Source organism: Penicillium bovifimosum (genome assembly GCF_028826915.1).
Source record: "Penicillium bovifimosum strain IBT 22155 chromosome Unknown utg000008l_segment0_segment0, whole genome shotgun sequence".
In the NCBI taxonomy this organism is placed as follows: domain Eukaryota; kingdom Fungi; phylum Ascomycota; class Eurotiomycetes; order Eurotiales; family Aspergillaceae; genus Penicillium; species Penicillium bovifimosum.
Genome location: NW_026622717.1, coordinates 961,468 through 980,210, shown reverse-complemented (window position 1 = coordinate 980,210; position 18,743 = coordinate 961,468). Strand labels below are relative to the sequence as shown.

The 18,743-nt window shown below is 50.2% G+C and overlaps 8 protein-coding genes across 8 annotated transcripts; 3 read left to right on the top strand and 5 right to left on the bottom strand.

Moving 5' to 3' along the window:
* Positions 1-1,388: 1,388 nt before the first annotated feature.
* N7515_010052 (PH domain-containing protein) lies at positions 1,389-2,576 on the top strand (the record flags this gene model as incomplete). The annotated part of the gene is made up of 1 exon (XM_056670795.1): positions 1,389-2,576. The coding sequence occupies one exon, from the start codon at positions 1,389-1,391 to the stop codon at positions 2,574-2,576; it is 1,188 nt and encodes a 395-aa protein (XP_056517168.1).
* Positions 2,577-3,280: 704 nt separating this feature from the next.
* Positions 3,281-4,794, bottom strand: N7515_010051 (DMT family transporter; the record flags this gene model as incomplete). Its single annotated transcript, XM_056670794.1, has 5 exons — positions 3,281-3,586; positions 3,648-4,063; positions 4,119-4,197; positions 4,252-4,575; positions 4,675-4,794. 5 exons carry the CDS (start codon positions 4,792-4,794, stop codon positions 3,281-3,283), a joined length of 1,245 nt encoding a protein of 414 aa, XP_056517167.1.
* An 801-nt stretch (positions 4,795-5,595) lies between these two features.
* rab7 (Rab family GTPase YPT7) lies at positions 5,596-6,609 on the bottom strand (the record flags this gene model as incomplete). The annotated part of the gene is made up of 6 exons (XM_056670793.1): positions 5,596-5,705; positions 5,770-5,917; positions 6,006-6,185; positions 6,248-6,343; positions 6,396-6,494; positions 6,580-6,609. 6 exons carry the CDS (start codon positions 6,607-6,609, stop codon positions 5,596-5,598), a joined length of 663 nt encoding a protein of 220 aa, XP_056517166.1.
* Positions 6,610-6,898: 289 nt separating this feature from the next.
* On the top strand, positions 6,899-7,664 carry N7515_010049 (ATG16 family protein; the record flags this gene model as incomplete). The annotated part of the gene is made up of 3 exons (XM_056670792.1): positions 6,899-6,983; positions 7,044-7,417; positions 7,506-7,664. The coding sequence occupies 3 exons, from the start codon at positions 6,899-6,901 to the stop codon at positions 7,662-7,664; spliced, it is 618 nt and encodes a 205-aa protein (XP_056517165.1).
* A 244-nt stretch (positions 7,665-7,908) lies between these two features.
* Positions 7,909-9,494, bottom strand: dot1 (histone methyltransferase DOT1; the record flags this gene model as incomplete). The annotated part of the gene is made up of 2 exons (XM_056670791.1): positions 7,909-8,872; positions 8,941-9,494. The coding sequence occupies 2 exons, from the start codon at positions 9,492-9,494 to the stop codon at positions 7,909-7,911; spliced, it is 1,518 nt and encodes a 505-aa protein (XP_056517164.1).
* A 423-nt stretch (positions 9,495-9,917) lies between these two features.
* Positions 9,918-12,502, bottom strand: spb1 (rRNA methyltransferase spb1; the record flags this gene model as incomplete). The annotated part of the gene is made up of 3 exons (XM_056670790.1): positions 9,918-10,480; positions 10,542-12,288; positions 12,338-12,502. Coding segments are annotated over 3 exons (2,475 nt in total), but the record flags the coding sequence as incomplete, so codon positions are not given.
* Positions 12,503-12,845: 343 nt separating this feature from the next.
* Positions 12,846-15,533, top strand: N7515_010046 (uncharacterized protein; the record flags this gene model as incomplete). Its single annotated transcript, XM_056670789.1, has 5 exons — positions 12,846-12,965; positions 13,041-14,879; positions 14,935-15,014; positions 15,072-15,221; positions 15,275-15,533. 5 exons carry the CDS (start codon positions 12,846-12,848, stop codon positions 15,531-15,533), a joined length of 2,448 nt encoding a protein of 815 aa, XP_056517162.1.
* A 339-nt stretch (positions 15,534-15,872) lies between these two features.
* Positions 15,873-18,514, bottom strand: N7515_010045 (uncharacterized protein; the record flags this gene model as incomplete). The annotated part of the gene is made up of 6 exons (XM_056670788.1): positions 15,873-17,048; positions 17,105-17,143; positions 17,194-17,761; positions 17,814-18,018; positions 18,074-18,189; positions 18,426-18,514. The coding sequence occupies 6 exons, from the start codon at positions 18,512-18,514 to the stop codon at positions 15,873-15,875; spliced, it is 2,193 nt and encodes a 730-aa protein (XP_056517161.1).
* Between the last annotated feature and the right edge of the window lie 229 nt (positions 18,515-18,743).

Sequence of the window (18,743 nt, the reverse complement as noted above, 5' to 3'; positions counted from 1 at the left end):
CATTTTTTCCCTTATTGCAGGGTCTCTGATTGGCGCTTGGCGAGGCCTACGGGGGTCCAGATGATCTTCGTTGGTACGGTAGTTACGCAGTGGGTTAGTCTCTAAGCCAAGCTTCTGTGTGGTCGATTTTAATTCCATCTGCTAGACCTAATATGCTTGTGTTCGTGTATTTGTCCTTTGTTTGCACTAGTTATCTTGATCCCGGCAGATCTAGAAAGTTATACTGCGTACTCCAACACGGTAACACCTGAGAGCATACTCCATGTGGGCTTTTGTTCCTTGCCCACTTGATCCACCATCAATCCGCCCTATGTCAATGGCCATAGTTTCTTTACAGCTTCTCCCTTAGCATTCATGGCCCAGTAGGTTAGACCAAACCGGGTTACCTAACTTCTCTCGGGCAACCTAGTTAGCAAGTCCTGCCTGTCTCTGTATAGCTGAATACCAGGACTTAAGTGCACTCTTGACTAAGCGCATGGGCCATGGCGATCAAGGGTCCAAGACTCCAAGCCTTCTCAAGCCGTTAGGTCCTAGAGTTGCGAGAAGGGACGAGTTTGAAGGGAATCTGACTATAATCTGGCAAAACACAACAGTACGGATAACTACACAGTACAATGTCCTGGTGTAACAGTTATGCAATGCCTTGGGTAAGTCTATAACTGGTACCTGGTACATATTGGCTGATCCCTAATAAGGGCATCTATGCAGGTACCGGATACACGTCCATGGCGCCATTCATTGTCTTTTCCAATACGGTATTGCGTTTTCAATTACGATTTTCGTTCCAAATTAGAACAATTTTTAGAAATTTTACTTTGAATGAAAGTCTGCTAGTACTGCGTATGTACAGAGTAGACATTCCAGGTGGTCTGGACCCAAGTATCCGCCCGTTTCTCGTATTGTTCAGAGTACGCGTACACCTCTCTCTCCCCTCTGTGCCTTTGATTGTGCATCTCACCTGTACACAGCACTTGATCTCGTATAAAGTTGACCTCGTGCGCAGTAACTCGAAGTACACACATGCTGCGGACAAGTCGCAGATACAGCGAACGCTGTTACGTGTACACTCTTTGTTTGGCATTTGTATAAGATCATAGGTAAATAGGTAAATCGAGCTCTCACTGCTCTGATAGATCATAATCGTTGCCTAGGTAGAGCTACATCAATATCTAATATGACCCTTGAATATACCATGCACGTTGTAGATCCTAACTTGGACGTCCAGAGAGTTCAAAAGGCTAGGTTCTCGGCCAAGATGATCCCGTCATCCCCCATCACCGGGGCATCACTCCACATGACAATTTCTCTTGAACCTCTCACTTCATGGAGAAGTCCTTAGGGTTCCCCCTTTTCTCGGGATTCCACACTTCTTTCCTTCTACACTCAACATGAATACAACACTCGCTCGGCCCCCATTCCCTGAGGGGATACCCCCCATTATCAAACTCCCGGAACCTGGCCCCTCATTCCAGTCCCGCCCGCCGCCGCGTAACAGTCCAAATTTGGGTCCATTTTCGCCAGTGAACGAAAATGGAAGCTTCGCATTCGATCGGGTTCTGAAGACAGGGAGAGTCTGGCGCAGAGTCAAGCACAAACATGTCTTTCGCGCCTCATGGAAACTCGCCTACCTCGTACTCCGACCAAACCTCCTTTCCGTGTACAAGGATGAGGAAACCACCCGCCTCCGAGTCTCTATCTCCCTGTCTGAAGTGACCGCCGTTACGCCCGTTAGGTCTCCGCGATCGACTCGGCAGCATGTTTTCGGAGTCTTTACCCCCTCGACAAACTACCGGTTCGAAGCCCCGACTGAACGCGAAGCCGAAGACTGGATAGTCCGCATTCGAGCCGAAACCCCCGGCAACGAGGACGAGCAGGCTTTCCTAGCCTTGACCAACAGGCATAATCTCCCCGCTATCCACAAACAACTCGTTGACGAGACAACCGATCACTCCGATTTCGACCTTGCTGGCCGCGCCAGCTCGCCCGAGCCACGCTACCCACTGTCTCCCCGCAGTAAAAGCACTCTCCCTTACATCCAAGATTACTCGGGCAACGAAATCGCTTCATATTCAGAATTCTCTGATGGACCTGCGCCAGCACGCAACATACGACTACGATCTATGCCGTCCATCCAGTCGCTTTCCCTTTCGGCACCCGAGGCCGCCCGTCCATCAGCACATCTACCCCGAGAAACACCCAAACAACCAGACCTGGGCATCCTGCGTGACCCGGAGCGGGTCGTCTGTCAGGGGTACCTGCAGGGGCTGCGCATACAAGGGACCGTGCGCCAATGGAAACGACTCTGGGTAGTGCTTCGACCGAAAAGTCTGGCCTTCTACAAGGACGAAGCGGAGTACTCTGCGATCAAGATCATCCCAATGTCTCAAGTCTTCGATGCCGCAGAAGTGGACCCTCTTTCAAAGTCGAAGACGTTCTGCATGCAGATCATCGCCGAGGAAAAGACGTATCGACTGTGTGCCCCAGATGAAGAGTCCCTCGCGCGCTGGCTGGGCTCATTGAAAAGCATTCTTGCTGCGCGCCGGAAACTGGACCCTCCTATGAGCACTTCCGCATAGCTCGATATATGAGCTTGTACTTTACCCTCCCTTCCCGCACTCTCTTCATCTTCTCTATTCCTCAGCTACTCTCTTTTTCACTTCTATTTCCTTTCTTTCAATATACCCAGGTTGGCGATACCATTTCGACTACTCGTCTCGTGATGAGCTTCGGAGTCTTCAAGGAACTGATTGGCGTTCATACCTTTGTGCACATATCATGGGCGCAGGGGAGTTTTTTTCTTCTTTCTATCATCAAGCCAGCCTGTTACCACCACGATTCTTCAATTCCCTTGTCTCTTATCTCATTTACCAAGGCGATGCATTCTGGTGCATCCTCCGCTCTCGCTACCAGGACAATCTTCAGTCTGCTGTCAATTTTCTTTCGTTTCTATGTCCATGTTGGCCATTATGTATCATACATTTACCTCTTTGAGCAGCCGGACTAATGCATAATACATAATATCGGGACATCCAGTCAGATTGGCTCTCTTTTACCTAGCAATAGAAACCTCAGGGATCTTCGAACTACTTGTACGTGTTAGGTACCTAGCACAGGAAACCCAGAAACCTCACAAACCACAGCTCATCCGATACCATCTAAATCTAGTAATAGCAATGAAGATAACCCGAAACGAAATAATATACAAAATGGACACGCCCGCGCTACTATGACCGTATGACGTTTAAAGAAAGCAGCAAGAAAACCCGCACAGAGGTTCAGACTAACGCATTTCCTCTTCCTCCACAGGAATGCTGTTATATTCACCCGAGAAGGACCCGCCTGCTCCAGGAATAGTGGGAACCTCATTCTGGATTTTGCTCTCGTGGTTCACAACCAAGAAAGACAAGAACACGATAGCCGCTCCGACCCAGTACAAGGGACTGGCGTATTCCGACTGCAGGACCATCTGGCCAATTAGGGAGAGCGGGATGGTCATACTAAGACCTACGGTCACGACAAGAGGGGTGGTAAGAAGCATCGCGTAAGCCCAAGCAATGTCAGAGACGAACGAGGCGAATGCATTAGACTGATGGTTTGAGATTAGCCAAGTAGAAAAGATAGAGAGGAGAGGGTGATTCGAAGCATACCAAAATAATTGTCCATACTCGGCTTGTCTCTGGCAAAGAGAAGGGTTCCAATCCTGTCCAGTGGAAGATGAAGAAACCAGGCCACAGAAGAACGACGTTGAAGAAGCCTACCAGCCCGAAGAACAGTGGCATGTTGACGCGGGACTCATCGCCCACTTGCTTCTTCATCACGACGGTGTACAGACCGTACATGATGGCGCTGAAGGCAGCCATGGCGTCGCCAAGAGCAATTTCCCCGGTGGATTTGTGTGGGAAAGATCCCTCATTACCATCGGGGGTCTCGCCTGTGTCTGGCTTTGAGAGGTCTACGCGCGAAATTAGGATGATGCCAATTAGAGAAGCCATCACACCCATGAATTTGCGCATGGTAAATTTCTCAACGCGGATCAGGGCACCGAAAACCAATGTCCAAATACCTATGAAAGGTCAGTTACCAGTGTTTCTGATGCATTGAGATCGGGTAATTCCTACCGCTGGTGGATGTGAGGATGGTCGTGCTTCCAACCGACGTAAATTGAAGACATCCCATGGCGAAGTAATTAGCGGTAAACTATGAGATGTTAGCAAGCTGATCATATATCAAAACCTCATGGCTTATGCTTACCCAAAGAAGACAGAACTGAACACTAAGCTTAGCAGTAGCTTTCAGCCCCAATTTTCCGCTTGGCGCCTTTGTGCTCGGCTGCCCAAAGCGCCCACCCTCTTCGTCGGATCCGCTATGCAACATGCTCTCCTCTTCAGCCTTGGGATCATGCGAGTCCAAATGATTCAACAGACTCCGCAGAGAAGTTATCTGGGAGAATTTCCGGGCGCGCCACAGGTTCCATGTCCGACGACCGATAATGAAAAAGAGAGGCATGGTGAACATCGAGGTATTTGTGTAAGTCACAAAGAAGGGGTGCGCATAGGTCTTGTCGGCGAAGATAGTCTGAGTCGCAGTCGATATGTGATTAGCCAAGTCTTTGTAACGAAACATTTGTTTCGCAATTCATTCGTTATCTCTGCTTGAGAAAGAGGGCGCGCATACACTTCCGAGGAAATTCGAGGTCGTCCACAGCACAACCACTACCAGTAGCAGGGTAATTCCCAGTGTCCGGCGAGCCATGCCCAGGGGTTTCGCCCCAGGTCCCTCTGTGACCGTGGTCATTTTAAAAGATAGATCGTGTGTGAAGGGATATATCTGCTGCGCGACGTGTTAAAGGGTGAGATCCTGCTCAGAGAGTGTAACGTGTCGCCGATGTCGTGATCGCTACGTTTTTGCGTCGGGAGATGCCGAGTTGGACGGGGGGATGAGTCGAGCTGCGAGCATCGGACGCACAACGAGCTGTGGACCGACCGTATACGAGAAAATGAGTGTCAGATGAGATGGTCGAACACGTGCAGACAGCAGACCTGAGGGAGTCGAGAAAAGATGCCAAGCATGAGTGAGATAAGGGTTTCCGGGTGGGGAAAAATGTCCCCGATTTGGGACTGCCCCTGTTACGTGCACGTGTCGCAATGCTTATGTTGCATTACATGATTTATGCAGACATCTTGACCATCTTAACATCTTTTGATAGTAAAATGGTAATTGGTAAAATATATTGACCTTTCATGTTTTTATTTTTTTGCAAGGCATTTTGAGAAGTTCTCTTCAGGGCAGGGTCGGGTACAGCCGAAGGTATCTGGACACCTCTACCATACTGTGTAGTCAAGAAAATGTAATTGTTACTGCTTCCAGCTCAAAAAGATGGGTTATTTGTCTCTCAGCTAAACTCCAATTAGGATCAAGACATCTACTGTGTACAAGAAACACGGGAAACCGCAAGATTGACCAAAAACCGAAAGTCCATGGTCTTCTCTACAGACTTAGAGCAGAAGACCGACCAAATGACAGCAGTAAGACGAAAACAAAAGGAAATACGTCGCTGTAACAGAATGAGAATGGGAAGAATATAGGAAGGGTATATCAACAGGCACATCCATCGCGGTCATTGTCCAAATGGATGTTGATCGGGTCACTGAATTCACCGCTGAATTCCTCGGCCTCTTCCTGTGCAAGTGCACTCCGCGCAATGACTATATGTAAATCAGCAAGAGAACGGTGGGCGATAACAAAGTAGCTGGGTAAATTTTGACTCACCTTCAAATGCCTGCTCGACGTTGACCGCTTCCTTGGCACTAGTCTCGAAATAAGGGATGTTACCCTTTGACTGGCAGAAGGTCATGGCTCGTTTTGAGGAGATCATTCGCTTGTTCTCCTCAACATCGATCTTGTTACCGATGACAACCTGCACATGACTATCAGCACGGACCAATTCATCATTCTCGTCTGCTGCGCACGAGACAAGGTCGAGGAATGTGGGAAGCGCCACTCACAAATGGGAAACTTTCCGGATCTCTCGGGCTTGCCTGGATCAAGAACTCATCCCGCCAGCTGTCAAGCGCCTCAAAACTCTTGGAGTTGTTGACATCGTAGACTAGAACGCAGCAGTCGGCGCCGCGATAGAAAGCGACTCCCAATGACTGGAATCTTTCTTGGCCAGCGGTATCCCAGATCTATCACCTGTCAGTCGGTCGTTGCCCCTCATCACGCTTGCGCCCTGATCTCCGAGCCTTACCTGCATTGTCACCAGTCGGTCGTCGACGAGAACTTCCTTCGTGAGGAAATCAGCTCCGATCGTGGCCTTGTAGCTTCCGCTGAATTTCTTATTGACCTATTCGGCACGAAACATCGCAGGTTAGTTATAGAAATTCATAACCGATCACGGTCGGCCGCAGAGCAATAGGTTTGGGGTTTGAGGTTGAACGGACATATTGGTTCATCAAACTGGTCTTTCCCACGCCACTGTCACCAAGAATAATAACCTAAGCACCCAGTATGCCAGTTAGCAAGAGCGATTCTTTTGAAGGATTTGCTGTCCGTCAGACGGAGCAGGTGCGGAGATCGTACCTTGAGGAGGACCTTCTTCCTTGAAGCCATGATTTGAGGATCGGCCAAATGACCGAGTGTAGATATCAGCGAAATGAGCAAAGTATTTCAAATCAAGAAATAGCTATGATCAAACTCCGTCAAAGTGTAGAACAAGTCAAGGCAAGTCAGTTGGAGAGTTGGGGTTGGGTCGCAGCCGGATTTGATGATGCATGAGGCCCGGGCGGTGGAGTTAGCGGTGGGCAATTGATAACGATTAGCAACATCTCCCCCCCCCAACTCATCTCCACCCACCCCCCATCATAATTCCGCCTACATTCCCATTTGTTTGGGAAGGCTTATGGCCCACTGGAGGGAGGAGTACTTGGCTGCCCTGACAGTCCGAGACTCACGAGAGAAGGCGAATTCCGCTCTCTACGATGCCTGTCCGTCTATATGCGCTCTTTGTTGACTGATTACGACTGACATCATTCTATCGTATCTAGATGCGCGGCTTGCAGATCGCACCAGCAAGCTAACAACAGCAGCAAACAACGACAGCCCTGCACCGGCAGAGAGTGAAGCTTTCCCTACCATACCATCTCCGCTAGTATCAGCTGGAAGGCAACGGTCAAATGAGCCAGGTCCTACTCCGACCGATATCCTCAATGCTACTCGCGCAGACTTGTCCAAGGCACAACGGTCTCGCTCGGAACTGCAAGATCAACTGAATCGGGTAAACGCAGAGGCTGAGAAGCTTCGCAAGACGAGTATACAAGAGACTCGGCGGATCAACAGCTTGGAAACCGAAAGGGCGCAGCTTAAGCTGCGACTAAGGGATCGAGACGCGGAGCTCAAAGGGAAGGCTAAACTGCTAGAGGTAGGCTCGTTTGATATCAACACAGAAGTCTCCAATTACACCGATGCGAAGGAGAGTAATTGGCTGACGTGCGTTTCTCTTTCTGTAGGATTTCCAAGATGAGTTGGCTACACTAAACCTCCAACTCAATATGGCCGAAGAACGGTCCGCTCGACTTCAGAAAGAGAACCAAGACCTGGTTGATCGTTGGATGGCCAGAATGGGACAAGAAGCTGAGGCAATGAATCAAGCATCGAAATTCTCCTAGATACCTAGTCCCAATAGTTATACAGAGCGGTGGAACCTTCCAGTCGGAATAAGAAACTTGATTCCAAGGTTGAATCTTGTGGAAAGGATCATCCCATTTTATACAGGTCAGATTGTCAGGAATGGTATCATACAAAAGCTCAGAAGAGTATATCCAAAAACAGAGAAGGGTTATGTGCAACAACGCCAAAAACGAACAATGTACGTGCCATACCAAAGTAAAAAGCCAAGGGAATCATCAAGCACTAGGAGGTGCTATCGATGAAGGCTTTCAGCCGAGAGCTGTCTTTAGTGGCAATGAAATATGTACCGCCAACGTCGGTCCAGCTCACGTGGTTCGACCAATAATTCTTCTGCTGGACCTGAAGAAGGTTGATCGGGGAGTTCAGGTTGCGGGACTGAATTTTATGACCAGCAGGAACGAATGACTTGAGAGAGACGATTTTGCACCCTTCTTTCATATCCAAGAAGTGGTTGATCAGCTCATTGTTTAACTGAGGCGTAAACGCCTGGTTGTTGATGAGCACCACATCGGCCCGTTTCAAGACGCTGATTATACTCTCTTGCTCGAGGAAGTCACCTCGAACAAGGTGAGTCTTGCCTGGCATGATGCCCCAAAGCCGGCATCGGGCCTTGAACTCTGATTGCTGTAGATCTGCCAAATCACATGCGTTTGCCATCATTTCGCAACCCCAGCTCTCACAGCCAATTTCGAGTGCCGCCTGAAGAACGACATTGCCCACACCCGAGCCAAGATCAACGAAAACCTGACCCGATTTGAGCTTGGTTTCCTTGAAGATCGTGCTGATGAAGCGGGGAAGAAGTTCTCCGTAGACATTGTCCGTGCCATTCTCGTACTGCCGAAGGGACTCGACTCGAGGTGACACCGTGCGTGCGTATATTTGCGTGAGAATCCTTTCCACCCAAGGTAGACCGAGACCCTGGGTTGTATCCAAATGCTTCGCGAGACTGCCATTGGTTCGCAGCCGCTGGATAGCCTTGTTATAATCATCGACAGCTTCCCGGAATTGTGACTCGGATGCGACAGCCAAAGCCCGGCGTAACCGACGCTTGATTCCGGTTGTCTCATTATTGAACTCGTCCGCGGCCTCATTAGGGATATAGTTGTCGGAGACCGTTTCGATGACCTGAACGATGTCGTCGATAGGTCGAAATTCGTCATTCTCTCGGGGAACCACGGAGTCGTATCTAGCGAAGCAATAAATTAGCATCTCATTTTCCCAAAACCTCATGATTGAACCAATGAAGGACCATACCTCTCCTGCTGCGAAGCACTCGGATATTGCAGAAGGATTTGTTTCGGCTTGCCCGCCGCACCGAACGCTGGCTTGAACTTGCCGGCGTTTGGGCCCGAGGTGATATCAGCGGCATGTATCATTTTGAATGGGCGAGCTGCCTCCTCCGAAAATGCTTTCACCGAGCGCAGACGCCGCTCCGGGTCCGGTTCAGCGCTGACACTGGTCCTCGCACGTTTGTGGATTTCGAAGGAGGCTTCGCTATCGCTTGCATCATCGTCGCTGGAGAGTCTTTGTTCTGGTGTGGGTCTTTTTCGAATGCGCGAAGAGGTGCTGAGTCGTTTCGCTGAGCGTGCTTCCAGGTCACTGGAGACCGATCGAGATTTCACCGTCTGCGTCTTCCGGCTCCGTTCCGTCGAGGACTGGACTCGAGACGATCGAGAGTCCGGGGTTTGTGTCACCGATCTTGTAGGTGCTGCAGGTCGAGTCTGCACGACTTTGCGGATTTGCGCCTTCTTTGGTTGTAGAGAGAAGGATCCGGCCCCTCCTTTCTGGAGATGGTCAAAAAAGCCCATGTGGATGCGTTTGTAAGAGATATAGACAAAAGGAATGCCAAATGAAGATAACTATGCAAGTATGCAATGGAAAGGGCCAAATGATATATGGGATAAGTGTATAATGCGAGTTAAGACGAGAGGGGAGAAAGAAAAGCAAAAAGAAAGAGACCGGCTTATCGATTAAGGCGCCACTCGGGGAAACCACGCGATGTCCCGTTTCTTGGCGCTTTAGCGTGTTACCCTGCAGCCTCATTTATGGGTCGAGTATGGAAAATCTACTGGATACACTTTCTCGACATAGTGAAGACATTAGATGGAAATGCAAAACATTCGCTATTGAATCTGAATATATTCTAGGAGACCCCCACTTGTGAACGAACCCTGGGGTATCATGATGACTTTTGCTATGTAAATTGTCCGATTGAACTATAAACACCCCGTCTATTTCTTTCCGGCCTTCTTCTTTGCCAGTCTCTTCTCTGCGCGAACATCCTTCTTCATACGAGCGTCGACAATCTTGTACTTGCCCTTGACACCCTTGGGACGACCAGAGATACCACGGTTGGGGCCCTTGGCGACGACGAGCTTGACTTCCTGCTTGGGCTTCTTCTTGGTGGCTCTGCTCATCAATCTTGCGATGGCACCGGCCTTATCACGCTCACTGAGTGCGTCATCTTCAGCCAGAAGTGCAGACTTCTTGCGCAGCTTCTCCAGTCTTTGGGCCGCCTTGTACTTCTTGCGTCCCTTGGCTTCCATAACCTTTTTGATGGGTCGTGCGTTGATGGCACGCATCTTCTCTCTGATGGCGAGCGCAGCAGCCTTGGTGGTGGGTCGAACAGGGTTGCTGTGTTTGCCCTCGTCGTCGATGAACCATTCAGGGAGGCCGTCAACGTCGCGGAAGGCAAATCGGTTGAAGCCATCGTCAACGATATCGCCCTTCTTCTTCTCTCCAGTAGCCATTGAGTGCGCAAGAGCCATAGCTTCTGCAGTGATGATATCGATGTCTGTAGAGCAAGGATGCGTTAGTCACGAAATGATTAATCTTGAGTGTCAACCGCAACCTACCTAGCTGGCCATTCGCTTTGCGGGGATCTGCGGTGAAGTCTTCTTGTTCGCTGTCATCGGAGTCGTCGACCCACTCAGACTCCTTCGTGGCGTTCTTCTTTGCGTCCTGCTTCGCGTCCTTCTTTGCCTCCTTCTTGCTCTTTTGCTTGGGCGCGGGTGCCTCCTCTTCGGGGTCCTCCTCATCTTCATCCATTGCAAAGATGTTATCGCTTTCGTCATCTTGCTCCTCTTCCACTTCCTGCTCCTCTTCCACTTCTTCCTCGTCTTCGCCGTCTAAACCTTCGAAAATGTCTTGATCAAAGAACAGAGAAGCATTGTTTGAAAGCTTCTCAGGAAGTGCTTTAACTGCAGGGGTGGATTCCTCGTCTGAATCTGCCTCCTCCTCTTCGTCGTCACTATCGGCTTTCTCTTTGTCAGAGAAGCCCTCCCATGCGTCGGCCTCATATTGCTTGCGTGTCTTCTTGGCACGCAATTTGGAATCTTTGTCTTCCTTGCGGCCGGTGTACTGCTCGTACATAGCGTCAAGTTCTCTTTCAAGGCGATCCTCCTCGTCATCGCTTTCTTCGCTGCCAGAGTCGACTTCTTCCTCGCTCTCGCTTTCAGCCGGGAGATCGCGAGCATTGACGACTGCGTCTCTGGCATTCTCGCGGTCGACGCGTCTGAGACTGAACGTAGTATCGTCGCCTCCCATGCCAAGCTGCTCCATACCAATATCCATGGGCGTGGTCATGTTCATCTGCATTCGAATGATATCTTTGCGCTTCTTCTCATTTTGCTTGCGTCTTTCCTTCTTGCCTTTGGTGGTTTGCTGCTCCCGCAACCGAATCAAGTCTTCCTGAAGCTGCAGCTCTTCGTCCATAGGAGCCACTTCAGCGACTTCTTCTGTCTCGCCTTCTTGTGTAGGCTTCTTCTTAATGACGAGTCCGAACTTCTCGCGACATTTGATGCGCCATCTGAGCAAGTTACGGAACTCCTTCTTTCCCAGGACTTTCAAATCCTCACAACAAGTTCGGATCTCGTCTGTCGTTTCCTCCAAACGGTCCAGCGTGGATAATGCTAGATCTCCCCCGGGCGGTTGCTGGAAGCTAAGTTTGTTGTAGCCACCCAAAATGGAGATGGGATCCGTGGTATTGATGAATTCCGTCACCGGAAGCTCTTTGTGTTGAGTGTAATCTCCTTCTTCATAACCTTCACGTTTGCGCTTCTTCACTTCTGGGTTGAAGACCTTCGCTTCATAATTGGGAGTGGGAGCGGAAAGTTCGGCGAAGACGTACTTCGGGTCGAGGAACTTCGGGTCAATGCGCTTGGGCGCCTTGTATCCACGGCAGACGACGAAAATCTCAGCGGAAACGTTTCGGGACGAAGGAGGCTTGGTTGCTTCGACGGAATTGAACAGCTGCTTGAAAACCCACAGCAGAGGATTGTAGTCTTTGGACCGGAAAACCTTTGTCACGAAGACGCCGCCCTCGCCCAAGAAATCAGTAGCCAGTCTCAGGGACTCCAAAACAAGTTCTGCCTGTGAGAAAGCATCCTGCACCCAAGCGGCACCAACGTTGGGGGCACCGTCGTGAAGCACGACATCGGCTTTCCAGTGCTTGATGTGGGATCGAATTGTTGCGCGACATTTATCCGTTGTGATATCGCTCTGGAAAGTAATAGCTCGGGGGATGGGCTTGATAGGCGAGAGATCGACACCAATAATCAAACTCTGCGCTGGCATGTACTCTGCAGCGACTTGGCACCATGACTGCTCAATGATTAGACAGGAAACTTGATCGAGGTAGTGCCACACTTACACCAGGCGCAGCGCAAAGATCAATACAGACTCTGCTCTTCTCCAAGAATCCATACTTTTGGTTCAATTGAATCAACTTGAAGGCAGCACGGGCTCTGTAACCTTTCTCTTTGGCAAGCCGATACCATTTATCCAAACGACCTTTTCCATGCTGCAGATAGTCAGTGTCTGAAGTAAATTAAGCCGAAACAATTGGACCATACCTTTTTCTGAATCGCCATTTTGACAGAAAACTGGTCTTAATGGACCAGAAAATCCTGTTGAAATGACTGCGGAAAAAGAACGAGATGTATAACTTTTTCTATCGAAGAGGATCCGAGAAAAAAAAGTTGCAATACTTCTCTTTCACCGCCTTTGGCCCAGTTCCCCAGTTTGTTGCCTGAGGCCACTTATCAGTGCCAGACATGTGACGTGATATCAGGCACCCCCCGTCATCTGTGGCGCTTTGTAGATGCTTTGTTACTTCATTTGATTTTAGTTCTAGACCTGATGTTTTCAGACTTACCTCCATGACGCCCACGGGATCTGGCAAGAGATTGAAGACCAGCCCCTCCGGCGGGGACTCGCCGGCTCCACTGAACAGTGACGGCGGAGACAGCTCAGACTCCCAGTCACGGGGGCGCAACACTGTAAGCCTTTGGTCTCTCAAGCTGAGACAGGCCTTATGTTTTCCATCTACTGATTGTTCGCTGTTCACTTTATAGAACTGGTACCCCGGATCCTGGTCCTCTGTTGCGAGAGTCTCCAAGGCAGCACCAGTTACCGAGGTTGCCCGTGAGAGCATATCAGCCGCCAGAAATGTAGCATCGAACATCACTAGCTCATCCACTTCCCTTCTTGACAACCCCACAAAGAACCGACACCCTTCCATTCAACTCACACGAAAAGCGGGCGCGTCGACCAGGTCTCTGCCTGCTAACGCTACCACAACCCGAGTCAACGTTGCATCAGACGGTTCGTCTTCAACTGCTGCCGAAGAGTCTGGGGAACCCACGGCTGCCGAATCGGCAACATCCGATAAAGAAACACTTGGCGAGAGTGATTCCAAGCCATTAGAGGAACCGGCCAAGGAGCAGAAGACCACGCCCGACGCCGAGAATACCCCATCTACCAAGGGCACCGGCCAATCCCCTGGTTGGCTTTCATGGTTATATGGACCATCAGCTACACCTGAAGGTGCCGCGAATTCGAATGCCACTGAATCTACGGAAGCTGCGGAACATCCGTCGTCCGAAGACCAAAGTATAGAGCAGGGAGCTGGACCTCCCGTAAAAGACTCCACGACACGGGGAGAGGAACCAGAACCAGTGACAGACCAGAGCAACGATACTGACGAACCTACCTCCACCGCCCAAAAGCGATCGTGGCTTCAGATGTGGTATGGTATGCCTATACGGAGCAAGCAAGAAGAATCTACACCATCTACGGCCGCTCCTTCAACGAAGGATAGTCCTACCGAGTCTTCCAGCGCAGACATGGCTCCCCCAGATCCCCCAGATGATGCAAAGAAACCGACAAGTGGATCACAGACCCCAGTCGGAACCACGAGATCATCTGGCTGGTCATTCTGGTCTAAGGAATCGGCCAAAGCTGAACCATCAGATGGACCGCAGCAAGGCGAAGCTATCGAGGCATCAGTGGAACCCAATGCCCAGTCGAAAGCTACACCGGCTGAGCCAAATACAGACCCAAATGTGAAGATAACCCAGAAAGGCAGCGTGACAGTCAAGCCGCCCAAAGACAACAAGGCCAACCTTGAAGACACGTCAACAACCACACCACCCACTGAGCCCCGACCAGCCGATTTCACCCCTCCAAAACAATTACAGAAAATCCTTCCCAATCAAGTACTACCAAGTTTCGAAGAAACGTACCCATTCGAGGCATCGCCTTCGATTCTGCAGAGCCTTGGTCGAATCCTGCATTACGGAAAGGGACCAGAAACCAGACATGTCAGCAGGGTCAGAGAAGCAGTACGTGTCAGACGCGCCTTGGCTATTGGAGTGCACGGGTATTTCCCAGCTCCGTTCATTCGAAACATCATCGGGCAGCCTACCGGGACGTCCATCCGCTTCTCCAATATGGCAGCTGAGGCAGTTCGGAAGTACACCGAAGGCCATGGTTACTCCTGCGAAATTGAGAAGATCGCATTGGAAGGCGAAGGCCGGATCACGGAGCGAGTGGACCTCCTGTGGAAGCTGCTTTTGAACTGGATGGAGGAGATCCGCAAAGCAGATTTCATAATGATCGCATGTCACAGTCAAGGCGTGCCAGTAGGAATTATGCTCGTCGCCAAGCTTATTCAGTTCGGCTGTCTTGACGGTAAGAGAGTTGGAATCTGCGCCATGGCAGGTGTGAACCTTGGCCCATTCGCGGATTATCGCTCTCGGTGGATCAGTGGCTCGGCTGGAGAGCTGTTCGACTTCGCATTGCCTTTCAGCAAGGTCTCGAAAGAGTACGAAGCTGGTCTCAAATGTGCTCTTGATTTCGGTGTTCGCATTTCTTATATCGGAAGTATTGACGATCAACTCGTTTCATTGGAGGTGCGTTCATATCTACACCATTCAAGTATAAACCACGTCGCTAATTCGCCTATAGTCCTCGCTTTTTTCGCCAATCACTCACCCCTACGTCTACCGCGCCGTCTTCGTGGACGGCCGGGTGCATGCCCCAAGCTTGTAAGCACATACCTTCCGTTTCTCCACCTGATCAACAACGCTAATACTAGACTACAGCCTCTCTCACTTAGTCGGCTTCGCCCTCAAGCTCCGTAACCTCGGTATATCCGATCATGGTCTAATCCGCGAACTCAGCACCCCGCTCGCCGGGAGTCTATACTCAGGAGAAGGACATTCCCGGCTATACGACGACGAAGCCGTGTATGCGTATGTAAAACGCGAACACCTCTTCTATTTCCAACACTAACACACTTTCCCAGTATGGCCATTCAATTCGCACTGGAGACATCTTCCGTTCCAGACTCCTCGCTCAGCATCAAGCGAGCCAGCAGCTCCACCACGCCAAATCCTTATATTCTCCCCTTCGCTATGCGCGGTCTCTTGGAAGAAGAACATGTGCGACGGGAGATGTACGACGAGACTATACAATTGCTCCGCCAGTTTGACGACTGGAAGCCTACCAGTAAAGCCCTGAAAGATGTCAAGTTCCGGCTTGAGGGTATTCGATCCAAGCTCTAGGTTCTTTGGCCAAAATATAGAGCATCTTGCTTGTTACGATTTGTTATTAGCGAATCCTTTTGGTTAGAAATACACGTTCTCTCTACTAGTGCTACGTACATGTATGGTTTGCTAGTAGGCTTTGATCAATGTTATATCGGAGTTATCATTCGTATACGTATGAATTCGTCCACCCAGAAGCAGATCATTCTTCAAAAATACCCCCGAATATGCCAAGAAACGCCCTGAATCAATCGATATGGAAAGAAGCCACTGGCCGTGAAACATACTTGTATATCCATGTCCAAGTCCCAGAACTAGAAGGCAGAGAAAAGCGCAAATACAGAAACGGGAAAACGCCTATACCAATGCAGTCGGGAACGCCGTTTTATATGCACCTTCGATTTCATCTATCAGATCATTAGCAAGAGAACCCCGCATATCACGAAACGAAGGAAACGAACCTCTCATCCCATCCAAAGCCTCAAAAGCCTGCGAATAATTCGACACCGTACCGATAATTCTCTCCAACCCCTGCCGCAACTCCTCGATCAGCTGCCCAGTCGCATCCCTCCCCCGTTCGTTCTCCGAATCGGGTGAGAGCTGTTTCGCCACACGCGCCTTGTAGTAGATCATGAAAAGAGCGTAGCTACTCTGCATCAGACAGCAGGCAAAGGAGGGCATGGTCCGAGGTAAAGGACGGGCCGGGTCGGGTGGTGAATGCGTCAGGGGCTGTGGGACCGGCAGGCTGTGGAACATGCGGGAGATGACGAGGGCGGCCTGGAGGCAGATTTTGGCGGATTGCTGGCTGCTGTAGGGGAAGCCGGAGGCAAAGGAGTATTGCGAGTACTGCGGGGTGTAGGGATCTGGGGGGATTTCGGAGGAGGTGGATGAGTCGGATGGGGTCATGTAGTCTGATGAGGGGGCTCGCTCGAAGGATGTTAGGGTTGTGCAGGAGCAGGATATGTTGTGGATTCCTGAGGGTTTGGGGGAGATGTTTGGGTTGGCGGCGGCTTGGGTTGCTGCTGTTAGGTCGCAGTGTCTCTTGATGAAGATTGGGATGTCGGAGAAGGCTCGGAAGCGGTGCGTTTTGATTTGTGCGCTGGGGATGGTGTTAATACATGGGTCTATATGTGGGAATGGGAGGAGCGCTGACCTGGATAGTTTGATTCGGGATATTGCACGTATGCTTTGTGCTGTGATCGTTTCATCGTGGTCACCAAAGCCATGTGTCGGCGGCACAAGGGGAAGCAATTCGACTTGCGCAATGACAGAGTTCGTCCAGGCATCCAGTTGTTGCATTCTCTCGAACATATAGTACATGCCCGATTGAGATGCAAGGCACTTGGTTAGGTCGCCGATGAATTGAGTCGCCGATACAAGTACTTGCTGCGCTTGTATTAAGATCGACCAACCCTGAACAGTTGTAAGTAAATGGAAATCATCCACAAGGATTTGGGTGCAAACCTCGGTGTCTGATGAAAATGTAGGATACGGAGTTGTGAATTGAGGGTCGTTGATCACGATGGCAGGCATCTACTGGCATGTTAGACTCATTCCTCTTCAGAACAACATACTTGAACGATGCTTACCGTTGTGCTAACAATAGAGCCTTGAATCACGCAGTAATACTAAAAAAAGTTAGACCATTATATTCCAATCGAATGGGAGGTGATCATACCGTCATCCACCAAGCTCTTCGTCGAGCCTCCGAATACTCATCATCGCCCATTTGGGCATGGAGACCCTTGTCCAAAGCAATGGCAAGAGCCTGACCGGCACGATATCGCATCTTGAGCAAATTACCACGCTGGGCGTACTCATAAACCGAGAGTACCAAGAGAGCCAGGAGGCTCTCAAGGTCCACCGGAGTTTGGGGGTGGAACCTTTCCCGGCCGATGAAAGGACGTGAGGAGGATAATGCCTGGCCAGGGTCATTCGACGACATGTCAAGATCGCACTCTGCTTCGATAGTTGTATTGGCAAGTTGAGCGAAACTATGTGCGTATGCTCTGCGCTGCATTACAAACGCTGGCGAGGACGGGTCCATATCATTTGGATGTGGAACCAGAGCCAAGATTGCGGAAATCGCAAGACTTAGAGGTGAACGAGGCCGGTACATCATCGTCGGCTCAGAGTTGTTTGAACATGGGACTGGACGGTCCAAGGGCCGATCACGGCATGGTGGTGCTGCCCGCGGCGGAAGAATGGGAAAGTAGTAATGAATAAAATCATAGTAGGCGTTCAAACTGGGGATATTAGCAACGTATAGATCACATTCATGTACAACAAATGACGTACATTTCCGCTTCACTTCCGTAGGTCCTCACGAAAGACTGAGCGCTGTTGAGGGAGGGCGGCGTAGGGGGCACTCGCATATGCGACTGGCCCCCGTCACCAGTGAAGAAGCCCTCAAACATCGATGGAACGTCAGACTGGAACTCGAGATGTCTCAGACCTGCGCCAGGCACGGACAGTTCATCGATTTGACTGAACATCCCCGGTGCTATGGTTTCCTAGTTAAGTATATATTGTTTGCTGATATAATTGCAAGAACTTACCTTCTTCAAATTCCGAAGGTGAAGGCACACCCACATATTGAGCGTCATCGTGGCTCGGTTCTTCCTCTGGGGACAACGAGGACTTCTCCTTCTTTTTGCGTGGCCCGCCTCGTTTGCTAGGCAAATAAGTACACTCTCTGTTTTTGTTGACACACTAAGCATGAAAACCATCAGTCAGATGCATGCATAATCATCAGACCCCGATGTGGTCGACAAATCGGCACTCATAAGATGGAAAAGTACATACGTTTGCACATGGCATCTGGCCGCCACATCGCGTTCTCGACGCCCGGCTGGAATAACCGATTAGTGGAGAGGTCTTTAATATTGTCTCTCCACGGGATTTGCTCACCAGGGCAGACAGGCTACTTTGACTGGCGGTTTGGCAAACTTCTTGCGAACCGGCCGAGGCGCCGTCGAGTCGTGGAGAGTATCGGTCATGGCGAATCACACGACAGTAGAAGAACCTCCACAATTATCTACAAAACCACATCGGGACACCTCTTGTCTTTCGGATCAGATCGCCTAGTTGAGGTGCATTCTTCACATTCATTAGAAAGAAAGAGTAGTTGATATAGAGATGGGATATTTGATTGCTTGATCTTCCCAAATCCCGAGCCGTGGGGACGTTCGGGATTTGCTTTTTGGCACCGAAACAAAGATCCTCCCC